Genomic DNA, 23,380 nt, shown 5'->3' with positions numbered 1-23,380 from the left:
CTAGCGTCTTTGCAAAGACCATGCAGGATTTGCATATCAATAGCAATGCCCTGTCCATGTGCCTGTTTGACATTGCTAGCCTATTTACCAATAGGAAACCCTAGATATTTGCACCGCTTCACTATATCATGGTGATGTAGAAATAATTTCCATGAATATTTGAATGCTCTCAAGGTAGAGGGTTCAAGTCATGGCAAATTGCTTAAAGGATGATTAACAAGGAAGAAGTGTCCGTGGCATTTCCCAGAGATGAATGTTGTTTTTCGTTTTTGATGTAGAAGAGATGTGAAGACCTGTAAATCATTATAAAAGGTGCCCTGTCCAACATTTACCCCTCAACCAACATCACCAAAAGAGGTTATTTGGTTATTAATACACTGCTGTTTGTGGGAGCTTGCTGTGTACAGATTGGTTGATGCTTTTCCTCCAACGGTGACCAATCCTCAAACGGCTATTGGTTGTAAATTCCTTTGGGACATCCTGAGGTCGTGAAAGCTGCTATTATCACTACAAATCTTTATTTTCTTTCGTTAAACGTTTGATAGTTTGTTATAATATATCCTTGTGTGGCTCGGTGCCAAATTTTGTTTGACAGCCCTCCTGTGAAGGGTCCTGCGATATTTTACTGCATTAAAGGTGCTATACAAATGCAAGCTGAGTTTTCCTGCAAATTCAGCCCAAGTACTGAGTTAAATATATACCAGATATCACGATTCATTGTGGTTAAGCTCACGCATGGTGTTGTGTGGCAGGTTTGTCACTGCCCTTGGATCAGAGATTTACCACAACTGCTTCCATACGAACAGAGGACTTAGAAGCAGTAATAGGCCATTCAGCCCTGCGAGCCTGCTCCGTCATTCAATTAGATCATGGCTGGTCTGATTTGCCTCAACTCCACTTTGCCGTCTGCCCCCCCTTAACCCTTTACTCCCTACAGTCAATCGAGTTCAGCCTCAGACAGTTGATAGAGAGACAAATGGAGTCGGTAACTAGGAAGCAGAGTGGGGTATGAAGACGATGGCTTCAGCCTAACCAATAGTTAATTGGAGGAAATACTTGTTCAGCTGGTACTAGGTGTCAGACAAGATGTCTGACAATTTAGATAGCACAGGGGTCAGGAGATGTGGCGGTGAGGTAGAGTTGGGTGTCTTCAGCATACAGATGGAAACTATGTTGTCAGATGATGGTGCAAAAGGTTGGCATTTAGATGAGAAATAGGATGGGACTAAGGATTGATCCCTAGGAGGCTCTAGAGCTAACAGTGTGAGGCAGGAAGAGAAGCCATCGCAGGTGATTTTGTAGCTTCGATTAGATTCATTAGAATGGAACCAACAAGTGCAAACCTACCCAGTTGGACCAGTAGGATGGTGCGGTCAACAAGGTCAAAGGTTTCAGATAGATCAAGAAGGATGAGGAGGAATAGTCGCAGTCATATAGGATGCCATTTAAGACATCAAATTGAGCGTTTCAGTACTGCGATGGGAGGAAACCTGTTTGGAGGAACATGGAGTTTTGGGAAAGATGGGCATGGAATTGGGAGATGACAACACACTCATGGACTTTGGAGAGGAAAGGAAGATTGGAGATAGATCGGTAGCTATTTAAGGACAGAGAGGTCAAGGGTTGTTTTCTTGAGGAGAGGAGTGATGGTAGCAGAGCATACTCAACATAAGGTATACCAAACATTGGGGACATAACAAGACTTGCAAAGGGAGAGAACAGTTGACATTGGGGAGAGAGTGGGGCCTGCCAACAGAGATTGATGGACAGAATTAATCCACTTAATTTCACTCATCTAAGACAGAAGCTCAGTCACTTGTTTTGATTTAAAAATGACACAGATTCTTGATTCCTGTCAATCCTACGAACAAATAACTCCAGAAACATAGAAAATAGGAGCAGGAGTAGTCCATTCGGCCCTTCAAGCCTGCTCCAACATTTAGATAGTGCAGGAGTCGAGAGATTTGGCGGTGAGGTAGAGTTGGGTGCCTTCAACATACATGTGGAAACTGATGTCATCAGATGATGGCGCAAATGGGTAGCACTAATTTAAATTGTTTAGTATCTGCGCCACTATAGTTGATTAAAAGGTCACCCTTTACATTTCCCTCCCACCCTCAATGTTGCATTTTTAAACCATTTAATCAATAATGTGGAAATGTACCAGGACCACCTCCTGTTCTTGAAGTCCCCCTTTGGTTGTAAGCCAGCTTCTTCTTCAAGGATAGCAGTGGTTTTCTGTGTGCCCTGTTGAAGGGGTTTGAAGGTGTATGAATCTGTTTTACACAGCATATGTGACAAGCCGCAGCAGCAGTATGTGTGTCCAGATAGAAGAGTGGATGTGGGGGAGCAACAGGTGCTGAGTACGTGACTACTGTTATGACTGGACGGGAGGATTGTGCCGTTTATCTAGCCCCACTACTCCCATCCCAGTCATAACACAGATTGGGGCTCGTCCGGGATATTTGAAACATGGACGATGGGTGAACTGGATGCGAAATAATAATTGGTAAAGGATAAAAGGACAGATACTAGGTTTCTTATACATTAGTAAACTAAAATGGCTTTTGAAGCTGTTAAGGCTTTTCAAGAGATGGAAGATTAAACCTGACTGTTCTACAAAAAGTAACCAAGGCTAAGCTAATAGAAGTGGCAGATAAGATGTAGTTAGAATTACCCGTAGGGGCAAGGGAAGCAGACGCAGTTGAGGTAAAAGTGCAGCGTTTGAAATTGGAAGGGATACAAGAGAGGCTATGTTCTCCAGGGGATGAGCCAGTTGAAATAACTAGGATTCAGTTGCAAATGAAGCAGCTTGAACACGAAAAAGAAATAGAGAAACTTAAACATGAAAAAGAAAAGGAACTGAAAGAAACATTAATTGGAGGGAGAAAGAGAAAGGAGAAAACTTGAATTAGAAAGAAAAGAAAGAGAAATGTGAGAAAAAGCGAGAGCAGAGGAAATGGAAATGAAAAAGCTTGAACTTGACCTCCAGAGAGAGACGGAATGAGAAAGGGAATGCCAGATTAAAAGGCTGGAATTAAAAAGCGAAGCCTCAGATACTGGGGAAAGTTCTGATGATGAAAAAACTGCCTCCAACTCAAAGCCCAGTGGGGAGATGTTTAAATTTGTACAAGCCCTTCCAAAGTTTGAGGAAAGAGATGTAGAGGCATTTTTTATTTTGTTTGAGAAGGTAACTAAGCAAATGAAGTGACAAAAATAAAACTGGACATAGCTACTATAGAGTAGGTTGATGGGTACAGCTCATGCTGTTTATGCATCACTTTCAGAAGAGCTTTCTGTGGATTATTATGCAGCAAAAAAGGCTATTCTTAGTGCGTATGAGTTGGTCCCCGAGGCGTACAGGCAGAAATTTCAAAAATAAGGAAGCAGCCTGGGCATACCTATATTGAATTTGAGGGAGTAAAGCAAAGTAGGTTTGACAGTTGGATAAGAGCATTAAAGGCAGATTGTAGTAAACTGATATGTAATATACCTTTAAGGCAATGATTTTAATACCCAATAGCACAGTAATGCGGGCTACCTCTGTGAGAGAGTCTTGAGTTAGACATTGAAGAGTGAAGACAGAGTTTTGAGTTCTGAGCACACAAGTGTAGCTGCTGAGTTTAGTTTGTAAATATACAGAATGTGTTTATTCTAACAACGATCTCCTGATGTTTTTTGTCTCTGTACCAACTCGGTGACCCTGAAATAAGTGTGCAACCTGGATCCTTTAGCCCCAACAGGCCAAAGGGTATTTGATCCAACACAGATGCAACATATGAAGCCCTTAGGAAAATAGTTCTTCTGGAAGAGTTTGAAATTCATTTCCTGCAGTAGTTAGAACACATGTTGAAGACCAGAGAGTTGCAACAGTTAGACAGGCAGCGGAGATGGCTGACGATTACGAGCTGGTCCATAAATCCAAACCATTTTTCCGTCTTCCCCACAAACCCGAGAAGGGTAGAAGGTGGGAAGGTAAAAGTAAGGCAAGTAGCTAGGAAAGAGAAGGGGCAGCTGTGAAAGCCCCAGAAATTCCTCCTCAGACCTGAAAGGAAGGTGCTGAGGATAGGAGTGATATACGAAGGCCTAGGTGTTTCCATTGTAACAAGTTACGTGCGGATTTTTTCTTTCGTTCATGTGATGTGGGCGTCGCTGGCGAGCCCAGCATTTATTGCGCAACCCAAATTGCCCTCACTCAGAGGGCATTTAAGAGTCAACTACATTGCTGTGGGTCTGGAGTCACAAGTAGGCCAGACCAGGTAGGGATAGCAGATTTCCTTCCCTAAAGGACATTAGTGAAGCACGGGAAATCCATGGGACTTAATGGGGTACATAAAGGCGATTCAGAAAAAGGAGCCCTGACCGAAGATACAACAGGTCAAGGTGTAGTGTTAACTATAGCTGTGAAACCAGGTGTGAACACTGCTGTGGGTTCAGGGGAGGTGAATAAGATACATGAGAGTTATAAAGAATTCTTATCGAGAGGAAAAGTAACCCGTTATCCCTCAAATAAGAGAGCTGAACCTATAATATACTAAGAGATATGGGAGGCACACAAACCCTTTTGCTGGGGAAAGGTGTAACTTCTCCCCCAGAAAGCGCATTAAAAGCCAAAATTTTTAAAAATGGTATTGGTGGGGAGTAGCTTTGTACTGGCTCACTTGGAATGTGATGGTAGGGGTTGTCCAGAAGTTTCCCTTCGACAGAGTTGACTTACTCCTGGGAAAAGATTTAGCCTGAGGCAAGGTAGCAGCTTTTACCACAATTACGGAAAGCCCAAACGAGGTTAAGGAGACGGAGCAGTTATAGGAAAAGGTCCTGTTATGATTGGAGAAGAGACATGGGAAGTGGAGAAAGGCAAGACTCTTGGGTGCTGGGCTTAAAATCAGGGCATCCTGATCAGGGCATAAATAAAAAGGGTGTCTTAACAGGGTAGTCCTGGTGAAGTCATGAAATTTCTTCCTGCATTGTAGCTAGGTCCTTATGACAATGCCGCTGGCATTGACCCCTCTCCAATCCTGTTGTCTAATTTGATGGGGTAGCAGTCACCCATTAGAGGTGAAGTGGGTCTCCTTTTTGTTGCTCACTTGCTCTACAAGCCTATACGTGGTTGTATCAGAGGGGTGGATGAGTCCTACGTGCGAGCTACATGGTGCCTGCTGTTTTAATAACTCACCCTCCACAACTGGAAAGTGCATCCCCTTTTAAGAAGATGCAGGCTGCTTTTAAGTAGCAACCACCCTTTTGGATTGCTCACCCTCCTCATTGACTAGCCGTCTATGAGGAGCACGATTAGTACTGGCAGCTTGCCTATTTAGGGAAGGCGGTAGCATAGTGGTAATGTCACTGGGCAAGTAATCCAGAGGCCCAGGCAAATGCTCTGTGAACGTGGGTTCAAATCCCACCATGGCAGCTGGGGGAATTTAAATTCAATTAATGAAGTGAACTTAATTTAACTAAATTAATTAAATTAAATTAATTTAAAAATCTGGAGTTGAAAGCCAGCAGTGGCCGTGAAACTATCACTGATTGTCATAAAAATCCATCTGGTTCGGTAATGTCCTTCCGGGAAGGAAATCTTTCGTCCTGACCCAGTCTGGCCTACATGTAACTCTAGACCCACAGCAATGGGGCTGGTTCTTAACTGCCCTCTGAACTGGCCTAGCAAGCCACGCTGTTCAAGAGCAATTAGGGATGGGCAACAAATGCTGGCCTTGCCAGTGACACCCACATTTCATGAAAGAATAAAAAGAATTAATGAGGTCCAACCATGAATATCGATCAGGGTCGCCACTGATGTGCATCGGGCAGGCAGAGCAGAACAGGTGACCCGCCAACCAGATCCACGCCCAAAAGGAAAATCATCCCCCGTGGTCCAGCAGCTAGGATGCTAATGCAGTTTGGGTATTACAAATGTGAGCTAAATCCTTCAGAAGCTGAACAGGTAAATGTCACAAAGACAGTTGAAATTAAGAGTTTCAATGCATTTTAAAACAGAATGTTGTGATCCATCTAACATTTAAAATATTATCAATAATATGTTATTGATGAATATGTTAATTGATTAAATAAATAGCTTAGTAAAATAATGTTCTTAAAATCATGGCAAATAATCTGTTCACCTGACCCCCAGCGATCTTCCAATGACTGAATTTAAGATAAAGTTGGTAGGAACTCACAGCGAATCTTGGGCTGATTTTTTTTCCAACTCTACTAATTGCAATGCAATTTATACAAGAGTAGTAGCAGCAAAAGTGCCACTTAAAATGAAATTGCAAACAAAGTTTCATTTAACGATCTATTCACAATCTTTCAGCATATTTTTAGTACATTTATTTTCTCTTCGATTTGGTGACACTTAATCCAAATAGGAAGTTTAATACTGCAAATGCTTTCAATGGCTCTGACATTGTTCACATCACGATGAAGATAAATGACACATTCACTTTTCCAACATTCCTAAAGTTAATTACGGTCTGAACAGTTTCTTTTTGTATCCTTAGAGAATGCTGCTACGGAAAAATTGAGGTCACCTTTCCAAGTTTCTAAATACAAAGCAACTACTTGGAAAGGGTAGAGAGTATTCAGTAGAACAGCATTTCATAGGAACATAGGACTTAGAAACAGGAGTAGGCCATTCAGCCCTTCAAGCCTGCTCCACCATTCAATAAGATCATGGCTGATCTGATTGTGGTCTCAACTCCACTTTGCCGTCTGCTCCCCATAACCCTTGACTATAAAAAATCTGTCTAACTCTGCCTTGAAGAAATTCAATGGCTCAGCTTCCACTTCTTTCTGGGGAAGAGAATGCCACAGACTAACAACCCTCTGAGAGAAAACATTGCTCCTCATCTCTGTCTTACATGGTAGACCTCATTCTTAAACTGTTCTAGTCCCCTGGTTCTTCGTCTCTCCCACAAGTGGAAACGTCCTCCTGGTATCTGCCCTATTAAATCTCCTCAGGATCTTACATATTTCAATAAGATCAACTCTCATTGTTCAAAACTGCCCTTTCTTCATAAAATAAATCCCTCATCCCAGGAATGAGTTGAGTGAACCTTCTTTAAATTACTTCTAACACAACTGTAGCTTTTTTCAAATAAGCAGACTTCAGGTGTAGTCTCCTCAAAACCCTGTACAGTTGCAGTAAAACTTCCCTACTTTTATATCACAGAATAGCTGATATTATGTTACACTAAACTTGAATTATTCTGAAGAAGATAATCATTATTCAAAGCTTGATGTCTAAATTATTAAGTTGCACATGGAATTCTATCTTGGCTCTGTTATACTTACAGTGAAGGATCTTGGACCAGGTCTTTAAGGTTTATCCCACTTCTATCTTCTGCAAGGTTTCTGAAGCAGCTATCACTCACTGTAAAAGATGAATGGAAAATCACAATGAAATTTCAAAAGATTGCCTTTGGGCCAAGATTCTTTCCCTTCCTCTTTTCTGTCAACGTTTTGCTTCCCCTCCCCTGAACACAATGATTTCTCTGGAGTACAGTCTTCTTACCACCAGTTGGCCTCCAGCACTTCGCCAAATCACCACGGTCTTCATATTCGACCTTGGCCGGTGAGCTTCGACTGGGTGTTCAACCTCAAGAAATTTTACAGTAAGGGCCATATATATTTACATGCACTTCCAGTTTTAGTCAGGGAACCCCAGTAGCGCTGAAACAAGACTGTAGTGGGTCCTACCACCTACCCTGTTCCAGCATTAGTAGCTCACTGGCTTAACTAGATAAGCTATCAGGGAAATCTTGAAAAAATGAATGTAGGTCGACTGAAAAACAAATGCACCAATGCCAGGCAAATGGAGTTGAGGTACATGTCAGGCAAAATCTAAGTGAATTGCAGTACAAGCTCAAGAGGTTGAATAGCTTACTGTAGTTCCTATGGCCTTGCTTTTGCTGCCACTACAGCACCAAAATGGACTGAACCAAAGTCATGAATCACACAATGCAAATGTGGCTGTGAATGCACATTATTTCTGCTTGTTCTCTTTGCCACCTTTGATTTGGACGTCGACACCATCCTCCTTAAACACCTTTCCTCAGCTGTCCAGGTCCATGGAACTGCCCTGAGTTGGTTTCACCTTTACCTATCCAATTGTAACCAAAGTCTGTCCAACAATAGCTTCTCTTGTTGTCCCTGTGTCTCAAGTGGTCGCAAGGATCTATCCTTGGACCCCTGTCCCTTCCTTATGTAGGTGATGTTCCTTGGCGACATCAGTCGTAGAAATGAGGCCATTTTCCACTTCCATACTCATACCACCCAGTTCCACCTCCCCAACACCTCTCTTGAATTCTCTATTGCCTCTGTGCTGTCAAAGTTGCTTGTCCAGCATCTGGCATAATAGATGAACTGCATTTTCCTCAGGCTTCAACATTGAAGAATCCTTGCCATGAACACCACCTTCCGGTTACAATCTCAGGCTGAACCAGAATCGCTCACAACTTTGGCGTCCTATTCAACTCCTGAGCTGCACTTCCTACTCTATATCCTCTTCAACACCGACTTCCACCTCTGTAATATTGCTAATCTCTGTCTCTACCTCAGCCTATATCCTGATGAAACCCTCCTCCATGCCTTTCTCACTCAACTATTCCAATACTTTCCAGGGCGGCCCCTTATCTCTACGCTCTGCAAATTCCATATCCTTCCAGAATTTTGCTTCCTTTATCCTGTCCCACAACAATATCTCACTTGGCTGTCACACCCTTTTTCACTGACCTACATAGGGGACTGGGGCTTAAATTAAAAACTCTCATTCTTGCACTTAAAATCCTTCCACATTGCTGCTGCTGCTGCTTGCAGCTACTCCTACCAGGAGATCTGCTGTCATGGTATGTCACGTTTGTCTGTCTTGTGCCATCCTTACACACCCACTGTAGCTCGTCTGCAACCGCTCTGTGACGTCCATCATCCAACTACACCCCAGGTTGACCCTTCTTTCTGTCTGGTGTTCTTTCTGGTCCACTTTACCCCCTAGAAGAGATCTCGGCAGCGTTTCAGCTCTGGTCAAATGGCTGAAATGTTGACACTCCCTTTTCTGGGTGTCACTTTTTTCCCCCTGGACGTCACTATTTCTGTAATTTCCTCCAGTACGACATCATGCCCCACCCTGTCCACCAAGCTCTGGTCTCTTCTGCATAATTCTCTCTTCACTTTTCAGTCCCCGCGATCCTACCTTCTAGAATTCCCACCACAAGCCCATTTGTCTGCCCAAATCTCACCCTCTTTAAAACCCAACTTTGACCAAGCTTTTGGTCACCTCATCCAGTATCTCTTTCTTTGATTCAGGGTCCATGTTCTTGGCATAGTTTTGTGAATTTCCTTTGGGATGTTTTTCTGCAATAGTGGCAATATCGTTTGAACTGCCATTTACACCTTATTTAACCATGTTCTGTACAATAACCTTGTACGTTTGGATTAGTTACTTTGCTCCAATAAAAATAAATGAACCAAATATTGGGTCCACAGCCATGATATTATTGATGATTAGGGGATGAAATTTGTGCTTTCGAACCTCATTTCACAGCTGTTGTCACATATTTAACAGGATACTGTACAAGCTGCTCCTGAACTGCTTGGGTGTTCAACACTTGCATGCATTTAACACTTACATCTACATTAGGAAAGTCAGAACAGTGAACACCAACAAAAACTTTATACATGGGGGGGCCACTTTGAAGCAAAACAATTCCCTTTACCCCAAATGTTTCAATGAAAGATGGTCGCCCACAGTATGCTCTCGGCCATCTTTAATTTTTTCAGCTGCTTCAGAAGACTCGTGCTGGATTCCGGGTAATATACCCGACAAAATTAATTTCATGGTTGTAGTTCAGCTACAAGCTTTTCTGCAGGTAGATAGACAGCTGGCCAGGAATCTCTGGAGGATGTGCTGCATAAGACTGCATTTAACATTTTTTTGTAATGCTAAGCATTTCTCTTCTAGGTCAATAATATCCCACTGGGGCTCTTCTACATCTAACTCTGCAGCCTCAGTTTTGTTTCTGTACTATTGTGTGCTATTCTATTTTTTTTTAAAAACTGCTGCATTTGGCTTCTGAAATTTTTGAACATTATTCTGTGAAACGCCACTTAACTGTCATTCTCACTTTATCCTATCTACCTTAATTGTAATGCTGAGGGCAAAATGCTTCCCAAAGGCAGAGCTCCTGAATTAAACAGAGGCGGCTGCGCTGGCTCGGGCACATCTGCAGGATGGCCACATACCCGAGAACCTTCTGCATGATGAGGCAGCCCAAACCACAAAGCTCCGCTGTAAGGGTGCTTGCCAGCGTGACATGACGCACTGAGACATTGATCAACTCGCCTGGGAGTCATTAGCTGGTGACGGAAGGAAAATAGCGACACCTCCGGCGGGCTGGGTGTGTACCACCAGTGGCTACAGCGGCTTGGCAACAGACTCCCAACGCCAAAAACAGCAACCCAAAACCACACTTGGTAGCTTCGTGTGTGGCACTTGTGGTAGAACCTGCCTCTCAAGGATTGGCCTCTAATCATCAGCAAAGGTATGAAAACACCCCAACTGAAATGGAATTGTTTGCTGCACATCAGCCTTCATAGATGGAAGGACGCTGCAGACAAAGCAGGACAAATATGTCCAAACTGAGAAACTAATTTTGTTGTTTCAAGTTCAGTAGTCTTTCAAGGACTGTTGCACTCAAATACTTTTGGTAATGTTCCATCTATTTCACAGTGGTGTTACACTATCCCTTTCAAATCAACATGAAGTTGCCTCTGATGCACATCGACCTAAGGGCGGACATGAGATTCAGGATTCCAAGACGATCCAACTCTTGAGTGTAATGCAGCCAAATGGTGATGTTAATAAATAGTAAGTAGTCTATTATTAACTCTAATTCAGTGTCAAACCCCATTTAAAAATATACAAAATGCTTCAAATGGTAAACTCTCACATAGCCCCAGTTAGATAGATAGAGTCACACTGGCGGAAACATTACTACTTCCCTGCCTGTCCTTTCTCGGAGAAAGGCATGGGAAGTACACAGGTAGAAAATAAGCACACCACAAAAATAGTCTTTCTGACAAAGTACCATGTTCTGCAATTGCCTTAAAAGGCTGACATTAGAACATAAGATATAGGAGTTTGGAGTCGGTCATTGGGTCCTTTGAGCCTGCTCTACTTTTGAGCAAGATCATGGTTGATCTTCTACCTCAACTTCACCTTCCCACAATATTCCCATATCCCTTAATATTCCAAAATCTGTCAACCTTTGTCTTGCATTCACTCAATCACTGAGCATCCACAGCTCTCTGGGAGTAGAGAATTAAAAAAAGATTCACTGACCTTCGAGTGAAGGAATTTCTCATCTCAGTCCTATAAATGACCACTACTTTAATCTGAGACAGTGACCCCTGTGTTCAACATTCCCCAGTCAGGGGAATCATCCTCTCAGCACCTAACTGTCAAGCCCCTTAAATATTTGATATGTTTAACTGCAATCATCTCTCATCCTTCTAAACTCCGGGGAATATAGGCCTAGTCGACTCAATCGCTCCTCATACACAATCCCTTCATCCCAGGCACTAGTCCAGCGAACCTTTGTTATACTCCCTCTAGAACATGTATGGCCTTCCTTAAGTTGGAGACCAAAACTGCACACACTGCTCCAGGTGTGGCTTCACCAATGTCCAGTATAACTGTAGTAAGACTTCTTTGCTCTTAGACTAAAGTCCCTTTAACAAAAGCTAACATACCATTTGCCTTGCTAATTGCTTGCTCTGTGCATTCTGTGCAAGGACCCCCAAGTCCCTCTGAGTGCAGCCAGTCTCTTGCCATTCAAAAAATATTCTGCTTTTTTAAATTTTTCCTACCAAAGTGGATAACTTCACACTTAGTTGCTTTGTATTCCATCTGCTACATTCTTGCTCACTCACTGGGCTGAATTTTACCTGTCCCCGATGACCGTGTTTCCTGCAGGGGGAAGGGCCAAGTAAAATGGGGTGGCTGCCCAACCCACCTCCTTCCCGCCCACCCCCAAACTCTCCCCCATTATACAGCGGTGGGCGGGCGGCTGACATTGGCAGCCTTCCCGCCATATTGAAATGAATAATTAAATGAATGACGCGCTGCCCACGCCATAAACCGTTTGTGGGCAGCAGGGTGGGAGCGGAAAGCCTGTTTTTTAAACTTAAAATGTTTAAAGGGCGGGAAGGAAGGGTGGGGGTCACTCTTTGGGGGCTGCCCTTGGCCGATCGCAGGGCAGCACCCCACCCCCCTTAGGCTGAATGCCCTTCCTTCCTACCCACTCCTGGCCTTAAACCCACACCCCGACCCTTTACCTAGCCTACCCACACCATCCTGGCCAAGGCTCTGCTGTTTAATTAGATAGTGATTTTCAAATTACCACATCCCTAATAATGATTCCAGCATTTTGCCTACTATTGATACAAGGCAAACTGGGCTATATGACAACCTCCTTTCTTAAATAGCGAGGTTATGTTTACTACCTCCCAATCCCTGGAAGTCTCCTAGAATCAAAGGAATTCTGGAAGGAATTTCTTTTTATCCACTTATGGGATTTGAGTGTCAACGCATTTATTGCCCACCTCTAATTTCCCATGTTCAGAGGGCATTTAAGAATCAACCACATTGCTGTGGGTCTGGAATCACATGTAGGCCAGGCCAGGTAAGGATGGTCGATTTCCTTTCCTAAAGAACATTAAAAAAGGTGGGTTTTTACGACAATCGACAATGGTTTCATGGTAATCATCAGACTTAAATTCCAGATATTTATTGAATTCAACTTCCACTATCTGCCGTGGTGGGATTCGAACCCAGGTCTCCCAGAGCATTACCCTGGGTCTCTGGATTATTAGTCTAGTGATGATACCACAATGTCACTGTCTCCCCTGAGAAATTGAGAAATACATAAAATAATAATAGATAACTGAAAAGAGCTTCAGTGGAACGATACAGGGAAAATGACAAAAGCAAAGTTCAAATGCAAATGTTACCTAAACCCCAAGGTTGCTTTATGGTTTTGCAGTTCAACCAACAATTGAAAGCAAATTATTATCAATAATACACTGAGCATGGTGACAAGATAGGAGATGCCAATCATGGCAACCAGTGTGAATCAAAAAATAGATACTGAAACGTTAAGATCATTATTCTCTGCGGTAGTTTTTACACTGAAAAGCTGAGCTGTAATACAGCATGGAATGGCTGAGTGGGTTGTACCAATGTTCAACTGAAATCACCTTTGATTTTCTAGTACCACCAACACAGCCTGTCACAATTTGTACTGGATGAGCTGTGGGTCAAATTTGACCACAAGCTGAATTATTACTGTGTGTTTGGCACCAAAGTGGATTAAATAATTATTTATAGGTCCACCTGCCACCCCTACCCTCCCTGCTTCATCAGTTGAAGAGTGAAAAGTCATCACTATACAGCACAGCATCAATCTTGGAATGAAAAAAAGAGATCTGTATTTAGTTTCAGGCAAAGGTTTGTATGAGACAGGGAGGTGGCCTACATTACAATGGTGACTACACTTCAGAAGAACTTCATTGGCCATTAAGTGCTGTGAGACTTCCTGAGGCCATGAAAGGCACTACATAAATGCAAGTCAGCCTGCCTTCCTTTCTTTCTTCAGCATTGGATCGAGGGTGTGCTGCACTGTTTGAGGTGTTGTCTTTCAGCTGAGACATTAAATATAGATCCCATTTGTCCTCACAGGTGGGTGTAAAAGATCCCAAGGCGCATTTCGGGGAAGAGCAGGGGAATTCTCCCTGGTGTCCTGGCCAATATTTAACCCTCGACCAACATCACTAAGAAACAGGTTAATGTATCTAGATGTCATCATATCTCTGTTTGTGCGAACTTGCTGTGCTCAAATTGGCTGCCACATTCCCTATATTACAACAATGATAACACTTCAAAAGTACCTGATTGTATGTTAAGTTTTTTGAGGTTTCCCAACATCTTGAAAAGCACTAGATAACTGCAAGTTCATTCCTCATTTTTAGGTGGCTGGAGGGGCAGATGATTTAACAATTTTGCTTTCATTTTTGTCCTTTTTTCTCAGGGATATAATATTAATTTTAAACCACAGTATTAGAATTAATTACGTTTTGCGTGACACACAAGTAACAGGCAAGGTGTGACACCCTTGAGTTTGAAAACTATCACTGCACCACCCACAAGTACAGGTGGTACTACAGGAAATATAATAATTTGCCCTGAAGGGCAAAGAGACCAAGAAAGCTTTCCACGGAAAGCTCAATGGTGCACACACATCTACTTTATTCAGTTCTACCATTATAAAATATTAGTTTCAAAGCACAGGTAACTCTTTTTTTATTTATTCGTTCTTGGGATACAGATGTCATCGACACAGCTGTGATCAGCCAAGGGCAGCCTCCAAAGAGTGACCCCCCACCCTTCCTCCCCCACCCTTTAAACATTTAAGTTTAAAAAAACAGGCTTCCCGCTCCCACCCTGCTGCCCACACCAAATGTTTTATGGTGTGGGCAGCGTATCATTCATTTCAATATGGCGGGAAGGCTGCCAATTTCAACCGCCCGCCCACCACCGCATTTACTGCCTATCTCTAATTGCCCTTGAGAAGGTGGTGAGCAGCCTTCCTGAAACGCTGCAGCCCCGTGAGGTGTAGGTACACCCACAGTGCTGTTAGGGCGGGAGTTACAGGATTCTGACCCAGGGGCAGTGAAGGAACGGTTGATATATTTCCAAGTCAGGATGGTGTGTGGTTTGGAGGGGAACTTGCAGGTGGTGGTGTTCCTATGTATCTGCTGCCCTTGTCCTTCTAGGTGGTAGAGGTCGTGGGTTTGGAAGGTGCTGTCAAAGGAGCCGTGGTGGGTCACTGCAGTGGACCTGGCAGATGGTACACACCACTGCCACTGTGCGTCGGTGGTGGATAGGGTGCCAATCAAGCAGGCTGCTCTTCAGAAATTATTCAAAGATCACAAAGAAATCTTCATTCTTTTAGTCTGAGCAATTTTTAGGCAAAAGAGGGAATGAATAAACCAGGAGAGAAGTGCTGTCAAACATAACACTGTAATTGCCGTTTCAGTCTGCTGTGGCGACCCATGGGTAACACATTTTCTGACATATTTCAATTTGAAAAGAGAAAGTCGAAAATGCAGGCATATCGCACCATCCTTAACCCATAACGTTCAACAGTGAACAAGCTAACACAAAATTGCTTTTAGCTACTCTATAACGCTACATGTTTTTGTTTTTTAAAAAAAAATTGCAACTGCATAGGCAACATAGCAGAAATGTAGTTAAATAAGTTTTCTTCTTTAGGGAGGACGTGAAAGCTTTGGAAATAATACAGAAGGGATGGCTAGAATGGTTCCAGGAATGAAGGATTACAGTTACATGGGTAGACTGGAAAAGCTGGGGTTGTTCTCCTTAGATCAAAGAAAGCTAAGAGGAGATTTGATTAATTTATTCTTTAATGGGATGTGGGCGCCACTGGCAAGGCCAGCATTTGGTGCCCATCCCTAACTGCCCTTGAACTGAGTGGCTTGCTAGGCCATTTCAGAGGGCAGTTAAGAGTCAACCATATTGCTGTGCGTCCGGAGTCACACACAGGCCAGGACAGGTAAGGCAGGCAGATTTCCTCCCCTAAATGGCATCAGTGAATCAGCTGGGTTTTCAACAACAATCAATGATAGTTGTCATGGTCACCATCACTGAGACTAGCTTTATATTCCAGATTTATTAATTGAATTTAAATTCCACCAGCTCTTATGCTGGGATTCGAGCCTGAGCCCCCATTGCATTAGCCTGGACCTCTTGATTACTCGTCCAGTGACATTATCATTACCCCACCATCTCCCCCCAAGGGTAAGGCGTTTAAGTGTTCAGATAGAGTAAATAAAGAATAATTGTTTCCAATGGCTAATGAGTTGATAACCACAGGGCACAGTATTAAGGTGATTGGCATAAGAATTAGAGGTGCATCAGGATAAACTTTTCTATGCAATGAGTGGTTAGGATTTGCAAGGCATTGTCAGATAGGGTGGTAGATACAGATCCAGCTGTGGCTCAGTTCATAGCACCCTCGCCTTTGAATCAGAGGGTTGTGGGTTCATGTCCCACTCCCGGAAACCAAGAACTGTGATTGTACTCGAAAGAGTTGCAATCTGTGACTGTTGATAACTCGAAAGAGTTTCACAAAGGGAATTGGATAAGTAATTGAGGGGGTAAAAAGTTACAGGGAAATGAGGGCAGAGCAAAAGACTGGGACTAACTGGATTGCTCTGCAGAAGAGCCAGCATACAGCTAGCCGATGAACTAAATGTCCCCTTTCTAGCTGTAATATTTGATTATTCTATGATTCCTAACTGAAATTTTTCATGTGAACAGATAAAATGCCATTTGATTTATTTCTTATGGCTAAGAACAAATATAGAAAAAGTATAGCAGCTTTTACATTCTTCAGATGAAAAGTTCATTTGTCTTTTGTGGTGATGGTGAAGGAATCATGCTGAGCAGAACACCAGGATAACCTCTTGTTCTTCAAATCATGCCATGTGGCCTTTAGCATCCACACTAACAGGTAATAGGGCTTTAGTTTTACATCTGACCTGAAAGACTGATTCTTCAACAAAAGAGCACTTGCTCAGTATACACAGAGATGTCAACAGCAATTTGCATCTACACAGCACAATTAATGCAGAAAAATATTACAGAGCACGTCAAAGAAACAGAAACAAACTTTAATAGATTCCGAGGCAAAGAAGGAGAGGTGACCAAAATGTTGGATAATAAAGATGGGACTTAAAAGGGAGAGATGGAAGTGGAAGTATCTAGTGGCTTTGGGACAGGATTCCAGGGTGAGGGCCTGTTTCTGAAGACACAGCCGCCAATCGTGAGAAAATTGTAGGGGAATGTAGAAGAGACCAGCGTGATAGAAAGAGAAAGGCGTAGATGAAGGTTTCAATAGTCGATGACTTGAGGTGATGTGGAGACAGGCGGTGTTACAGGAGTGGACGCGGGCAAACTTTGTGATGGAGAGGTTATGCATTCGGGAGCTCATTTCGAGGCTGAAGAGGACATTAACACTGCCAACAGTCTGGTTGACTCCGAGATGTGGGCAGAGTGGAATTGATGACAAGGGTCCGAAATTTGATGGGGGGGGGAAGCTGTGCTGAAGATGATGGCTTTCATCTTTCCAATATTTGCCTGGAGGAAATTGCAGCTCATCTAAGGTTGGATACAGAATGTGGGAGGGTCAAGAGAGATGGTGGAGAGATTGAACTGGGTATTGTTAGTGTATATTTTTTAAAAATTCATTTATGGGATGTGGGCATTGCTGGCTTTGTCAGCATTTATTGCCCATCCCTAATTGCCCTTGAGAAGGTGGTGGTGAGCTACCTTCTTGAACCACTGCAGTCCATGTGGTGCAGGTACACCCACAGTGCTCTTAGGGAGGGAGTTCCAGGATTTTGACCCAGCTGACCCCAGTGTCAGCGGAAGCTCAGAAATTACCTCAATAAACCTCTCCCTCCTCATTTAAGTCGCTTCTGAACCTAGCTGTTATATTAAGCTTTTGGTCATCCAGCCGAATATATCTTTATGTGACTTGGAGTTCAAATTTTGTTTGATAATACTCCCGTGAAGTGTCTTGGGAAATTTTTACTATGTTAAATTCACTTTATAAATGCAAGTTGCTGTACATGAGAAAGACAAGGGCCAGGGATAGATCCTTGGTGAATTCCTGACATATTAGGTGTGGTGGGGTGGGAGCGGTGGGAAGTGAAGCCATTGTAAAAGCCAAATTTGATTGGCAGTTCAAATGGCCAATCTTCATGCATGAGGAAGAGGAATTGGGGTCAAGCCTCTGACTTTCTGTGCATCTAAGAAATAAGTGAAAGAAGGAGCACACATTCGAAGAGTGCCTGCATGACCTGGTATGGGGACCAGGTCTAAAAAGAGAACACTCTCTTAAGTAGAAGGCCAAATAGTTTCAGAGTGTCATTTGGTCACAACAGGGACTTCCAGATTTTTGAAGTTCTTTTTAATTTATTTGTTCGTAGGATGCAGGCGTTGCTGGCGAGACCAGCATGAATTGCCCATCCCTAAATGCTCTTGAGAATTTGGAAATAGTGTTACAAAATATAATTCAAGAAACTTAAGATTTATCATAAAATCTGAGCTATCTGAGCACTCAGTTTGTAAAATAAATTGGTCTGTAGATTTATAATTAGCTTTGGCTCATTCACACTGCTTCTCGGAAGATTGGGGGAGGCACATGCAGAATCATAAAACGAGGGGTTTCAGTGTTATGGCACCAAGTCACGCTATCATGGTGCTAGATAATGGGCAGCAAATGTAGACTTTTGATTTTGGGGGGGTGTGAAATGTACTTACAGGTGAGACTGCTGAAGCTGAACCAAAAGAATATCTAGTCAAGCATTCAACTTATGCAGTTCCTCTAATGGGACAGAGTTATAAGTACTGTTTCCTGACCATAATACAACTTGCAGACACCTGTAGAGAAAAGGAATCACATGTATACATCTCCAAACCTCTCTATATAAATATTTAAAAAATGAAGGTGTTGGTATGTCAACCACTCTGAATACCCATCTCTTTAGGTCTCTAACATGTACACAGGAACAAACACCGCTTTAAGCAGATTCATCCCTATGAGGTTCCAGAATAAACCATGTTACTCATCAAAGCAAACTGGATGGATTGAAAATCTGTTTGTACCTTCCGCCTTGCTTCTTTCAAACTGTTGACAATTCAATTGAATTAAGAAGCAGTTACACAGGAGATAAGGTAAAGAGCATAAGGTCTGTATTTTTTTCCAAAAAAAGTTTCAACTTGCAATCAACAAGCACCAATCAGATTTGTGCAATTTTAAAAATACTTGTAATGATGATAGGGAGTTTTGGAAAAGGTTAAGCAAATAAAAAACACCGTGGCTTTACAGATTGCTTTGAGTTATTAAACTTACATACATCTTAATACTTCAAGAAACTCCAGTGTGTGCATAATTATATTGGTCAATGAACTTGATAGGTTCGAGGGAGCCTTTTCTCAATAAATATGAAATTAGTTTAAAAAATACAATTAAACACAAAGTGATGTAGCTGTGAATTGAGCATAGCTTGGATGGTTACCAACTGAAGGTCCATTAGCACGGCTGTTTTATCTCGTTCGCTCTTGCATAGAGACACCCAAATAATCCATATAATAATAAAACAGCTTTTTTAAACAACTGGAATGAAGTAACTGAATGGTGGAGGCATCAATAATCTGAATTATGGCAATGAATTACCATAGGTCTAATTCCAAGTGAAAGTGTTTTGCACGGCCTCAGAGTGTGGCAAGGAAGGGCTGTTAAGTTCAACAGATAAAACTGCAGTACAACAATAGAAAGGTACTGATGAAAGTGAAAACAAATAGAAACCAGAAGTTGAATTGTGTCAAATTGGAGCGCATTAGCAAATTTATATGCCCAGGGAAGTAATATAAATGACAAAAGTGATACAACAAATGAGAAGGATGGAACACTCTGTACTGTAGAAAAGCTATTGGAAAACTGTGAAAGGGTCAGAGCCAGGCAGAAAATAATTCTCACAGTTATCGTAAATGCATCTCCCTAAAGTAACAACGATTTAATGAGCCTGAAACACGAAGTAAGAATATAGATGCCAAAAATATCTGAAATATAATGTCTCAGATAGATTTTTAGAGTAATAGGTTAGAATAAAGATAGAGGAAAGCCTGACATTTAGATAGGACCTGATCACATCTCTCAAATGCGTCCAAGTATTTCACACACAATGAATTAGTATGAAATGCAATGACTTTTGACATGACAGCAAGCAAAGCAGCCCTATGCTTATCTACTTTGCTAACTGTGCATTCGCCCTCTGCCACGAAATCTCTGCATACAGAACCAAAGCAGTTGCTAGATAATTATCACTGAAGTGAAACTACGTTCTATGAGGTGCTACAACATTTGAGAAAAGATGACTAATGAGCTTTTATTTGTTCTCAAGCATACATCTACCAAGAAGTGTTTTTCAAGTAGAATTTTCCATTTCTCTTGTGTTATAATTATGAGGTTTATAAGACTGGGACCTTTGGGACTAATTTAAGGTAAAATGAAGTAGGTACGTGACCTGTTCTGAAATCTGCCTGACAACAAGCCTGGGTGGTTTGATTGTCAGAGATTAAAGCCGGCCCAGATTGTTTTACTGGGAAGGAGGTGCAAGGCGTTTACACTTGGAAACAATGGCAGCAGCCTGTGTCTCCAAAGTCCCTGAAAAGGGTTTTGAATGTCGGGTTGTAAACAGTTGTGCTTTAAACTGTCCATTTACTTGCAAGATAAAAGAGAGTTGCATTCTCAATGATAGCTAATCAACATTTCTACCTGGATATGAGGCCCATGTGATTCATATTGCCTTGGAGATGGGCCTGGAGAGGGGAAGGGTTTAAGCTATTCCTGAAAAGTTAGTCTGCCAGGATGTGGGAGAGGGAGAGCAGCTATAGGCTGCAAGATGCTGTGGTTCACCAGGCAGGAATGTAGGTGGGAGCTCACGTTTGGTTGAAAATGCCGAATTCTTGCAACGAGGCTGGAAGATTTGCCTAGCTTGCACTAATGGAGGAACCTCCATGGAAATATCCTCACTGTGAAAGATAGTTATGAGACTAAAGGGTTCCACTCTGAGAAAGGAAAAGAACAGAATTAAAGCCTCAGGAGCTAAGAATCATCTTGGACTGGTTCTGGAAGAATTGAATGTCCTCTTAAAGGGCAGTGTTAAAGCATATCTGTGAAATGTATTTTTGGTTGCCTTAAAAGAAAAAGGGGAATGTTCGGTTTTGTGGTTTAAAGTAAAAGTTGCCCACAAAAATAGTGTTTAATCAATAGTGATTGTAATTTTTTCTGACAGTAAAAATCTTTAAATGTAAAATTCTGTTGTGCCATCATTTCCACTATTAATTGTAAAGTTTGAATTTCTTTTTAAAAGTTATCGGGCTCTACCGAGATCGAAACACTTGTATTTTAGTGTGATATGGGATGACTTTTCATTCTCTACCTTTTGCATTATTTGGGGAGTTGGTACCATAGTGGTAATGTCACTGAACTAGTAATTTAAAGGCCCAGGCAAATGTTATGGGGACATGGGTTCAAATCCCACTAGGGCAGCTAAATTTAATTAATAAATGTGGAATTGAAAGCTAGTCTCCAGTAATGGTGACCATGAAACTATCATCGATTGTCTTGAAGCCCATCTGGTTCACTAATTTTCTTCAGGGAAGGAAATCTGCCATCCTTACCTGGTCTGGCCTACCTGTGACTTCAGACCAACAGCGATGTGGTTAATTCTTAACTGTCCTCTGAAATGGCCTTGCCACTCAGTTGTCAAGGAGGCTCACCACCCCACCTTCTCAAGGGCAGTTGGGGATGGGCAAGAAATGCTGGCCTTGCTGGTGGAACCCACATCCCATGAAAGAATTTTAAAAAAAGAGTTGCACAACTTAACTTTTGAAGAAGCGTGGAATAATTGTAATCAGGCAATAGTACAGAGATGACTGCCCACTCATACTGCCAACAGCTGTTGTCTCCCCCTATAAATCCTCCTACAGTAACACATATATTTTATTTCAAAATTGAATCTGAGACAAATGAAGTTCCAGAAGTGAGTCAGCAGATTGGACTTAACGGCAAAAAACCGAGAGAGTGCTGTATTGCCGGGGGCACTGTCCTTTGGATGACGTGTCAAGTGTCCCTGCATCTCTGCTGGGTTCACTAGTCTTTGTTTTGAAAGGAAAGCACCCCCCCAAAAAAATCCTTGATGTCCTGGCCCACACTTCTCTCTCAACCGACACCGCCCAAATTTTTTTGTTGGATTTTTGCTGTGTGGAGAATGACTATTATGATTGTCTATGCGTCAAAATTCAGTGCTCTTCCATCATGGAAAGAAAGAGAAACCTAATATTAGTTAGCTGGGAGAGAAGGTGGGTGAGGATGATTGCAACACACAAGGGATACTTGAAATTCTGAAAGGATATATTAACCTTTACAGCCGATAACGAGGGAAAAGGTGTATAATTAGAGAAAGTCACAATAGTTTAGCAGAGAATTAGTTCGTCAACATGTACTCAAAAATAAGTATTTTATGACTTATAAATGACTAATAGTCTTTCAGGCAGGAAAAGGTATAAAAAAAAACAGGTAGTGTTAACAAAAGGAAATAATAAGCATACTAAAATAAATCAAGAAAGGAGGACAGCTGAAAAATAGGAAACATAATGGGAATGAGGTTGTTGTGCATGTTCAGATGCAGGGGTCAATTAGGGGACATACAGGACTTGTGGAGGATGACGGTCAAAATTATAGATGACAAGGACATGATAGAGGAGATTTGAATGGATATATTGTAAACGTTCTTAAACATAAAAGGTTGGATTATCTCTTTGCATAAAAGCCAAATGGGTTGCTTACAGATCTCAAGGGAAATGGTGTAAAAGGGTTCATATGAGAAAATTTAGCATGACCAGGTTTAATTTAACCTAGGTTGTGAGGGAAATTGCAGCACGTTCTGAGTAAACTGAAGCTCTAGTAAATACTTTCAAAAGTGGAAGATGGTATATATGGTGTCATTATGTTAAAAACAACCTAGAAACAATAGACTTTGGAGTTTAACATCTCTGGTACAGAAGTTAGCAGAAAGCCTCATTAGGGGTTTCATTAATTACCATCTGAAATGTTCAAGGTTGATAGAACATAGCCCAAATATGGCTTCAGAAAACAGGTTGTTTGATAAACCTCATCCAGTATTTTGATGAAGTCACTGGAATGGTGGATGAATGAAAATCTGATAGATTTTATCAGCTTGGATTTTCAAAAGCTTTTGATAAAGTGCCAGCCAAGGGACAGTGTGCCAAAATGAAGTATAATTGCAGTCAGGGTGATATTGTGAGATGGATTGCAAATTGGCTGAAGTACTTTACGCAAGGAGTGGTTTGAAGTGGGACTGCTTCCCAATGGGTCCAGTCGCTTTCAGGGTTGCCCCAGGGTTCAGCACTGAATTCCTCAACCCCGTTTATTAAGTTTACTAATGATCTTGGGTTCAGATTCACTGGAGAAGAGCAGAATGAGAGAAGGTCTGAGTCAGTTATTTGAAACTATTAAGGGCATCAACAGCATTCAAATAGATACATTGTTTGAGATGATGGGGCCAGGTAGAACTAGAAGCCCACCCAATTAAATTGGGAAAATTGGGAGGGAGGTTGGATGTACTTATTATTACTTTTCTCAGTCTGGAGTTTGCAGTGAGGACTGACTTCTTGCAGTCCTTCAAGATGGCACTGGATGCATTATTT

At 42.0% G+C, this 23,380-nt stretch overlaps 1 protein-coding gene across 10 annotated transcripts in view; it reads right to left on the bottom strand.

The window, feature by feature from the left end:
- LOC144693365 (gephyrin) overlaps positions 1-23,380 on the bottom strand; it is a 447,589-nt gene that overhangs the window by 265,627 nt on the left and 158,582 nt on the right. For all 10 annotated transcript variants that reach the window (XM_078563214.1, XM_078563208.1, XM_078563215.1 and 7 more), the window contains one exon: positions 7,297-7,375. In XM_078563214.1, coding sequence (XP_078419340.1) covers positions 7,297-7,375 — 79 coding nt within the window. The remainder of the gene's footprint in view (positions 1-7,296; positions 7,376-23,380) is intronic.

This window comes from Cetorhinus maximus, chromosome 18 (genome assembly GCF_964194155.1).
Source record: "Cetorhinus maximus chromosome 18, sCetMax3.hap1.1, whole genome shotgun sequence".
NCBI classification, from domain to species: Eukaryota; Metazoa; Chordata; class Chondrichthyes; order Lamniformes; family Cetorhinidae; genus Cetorhinus; species Cetorhinus maximus.
This window is presented reverse-complemented; position numbering and strand designations above follow the sequence as displayed.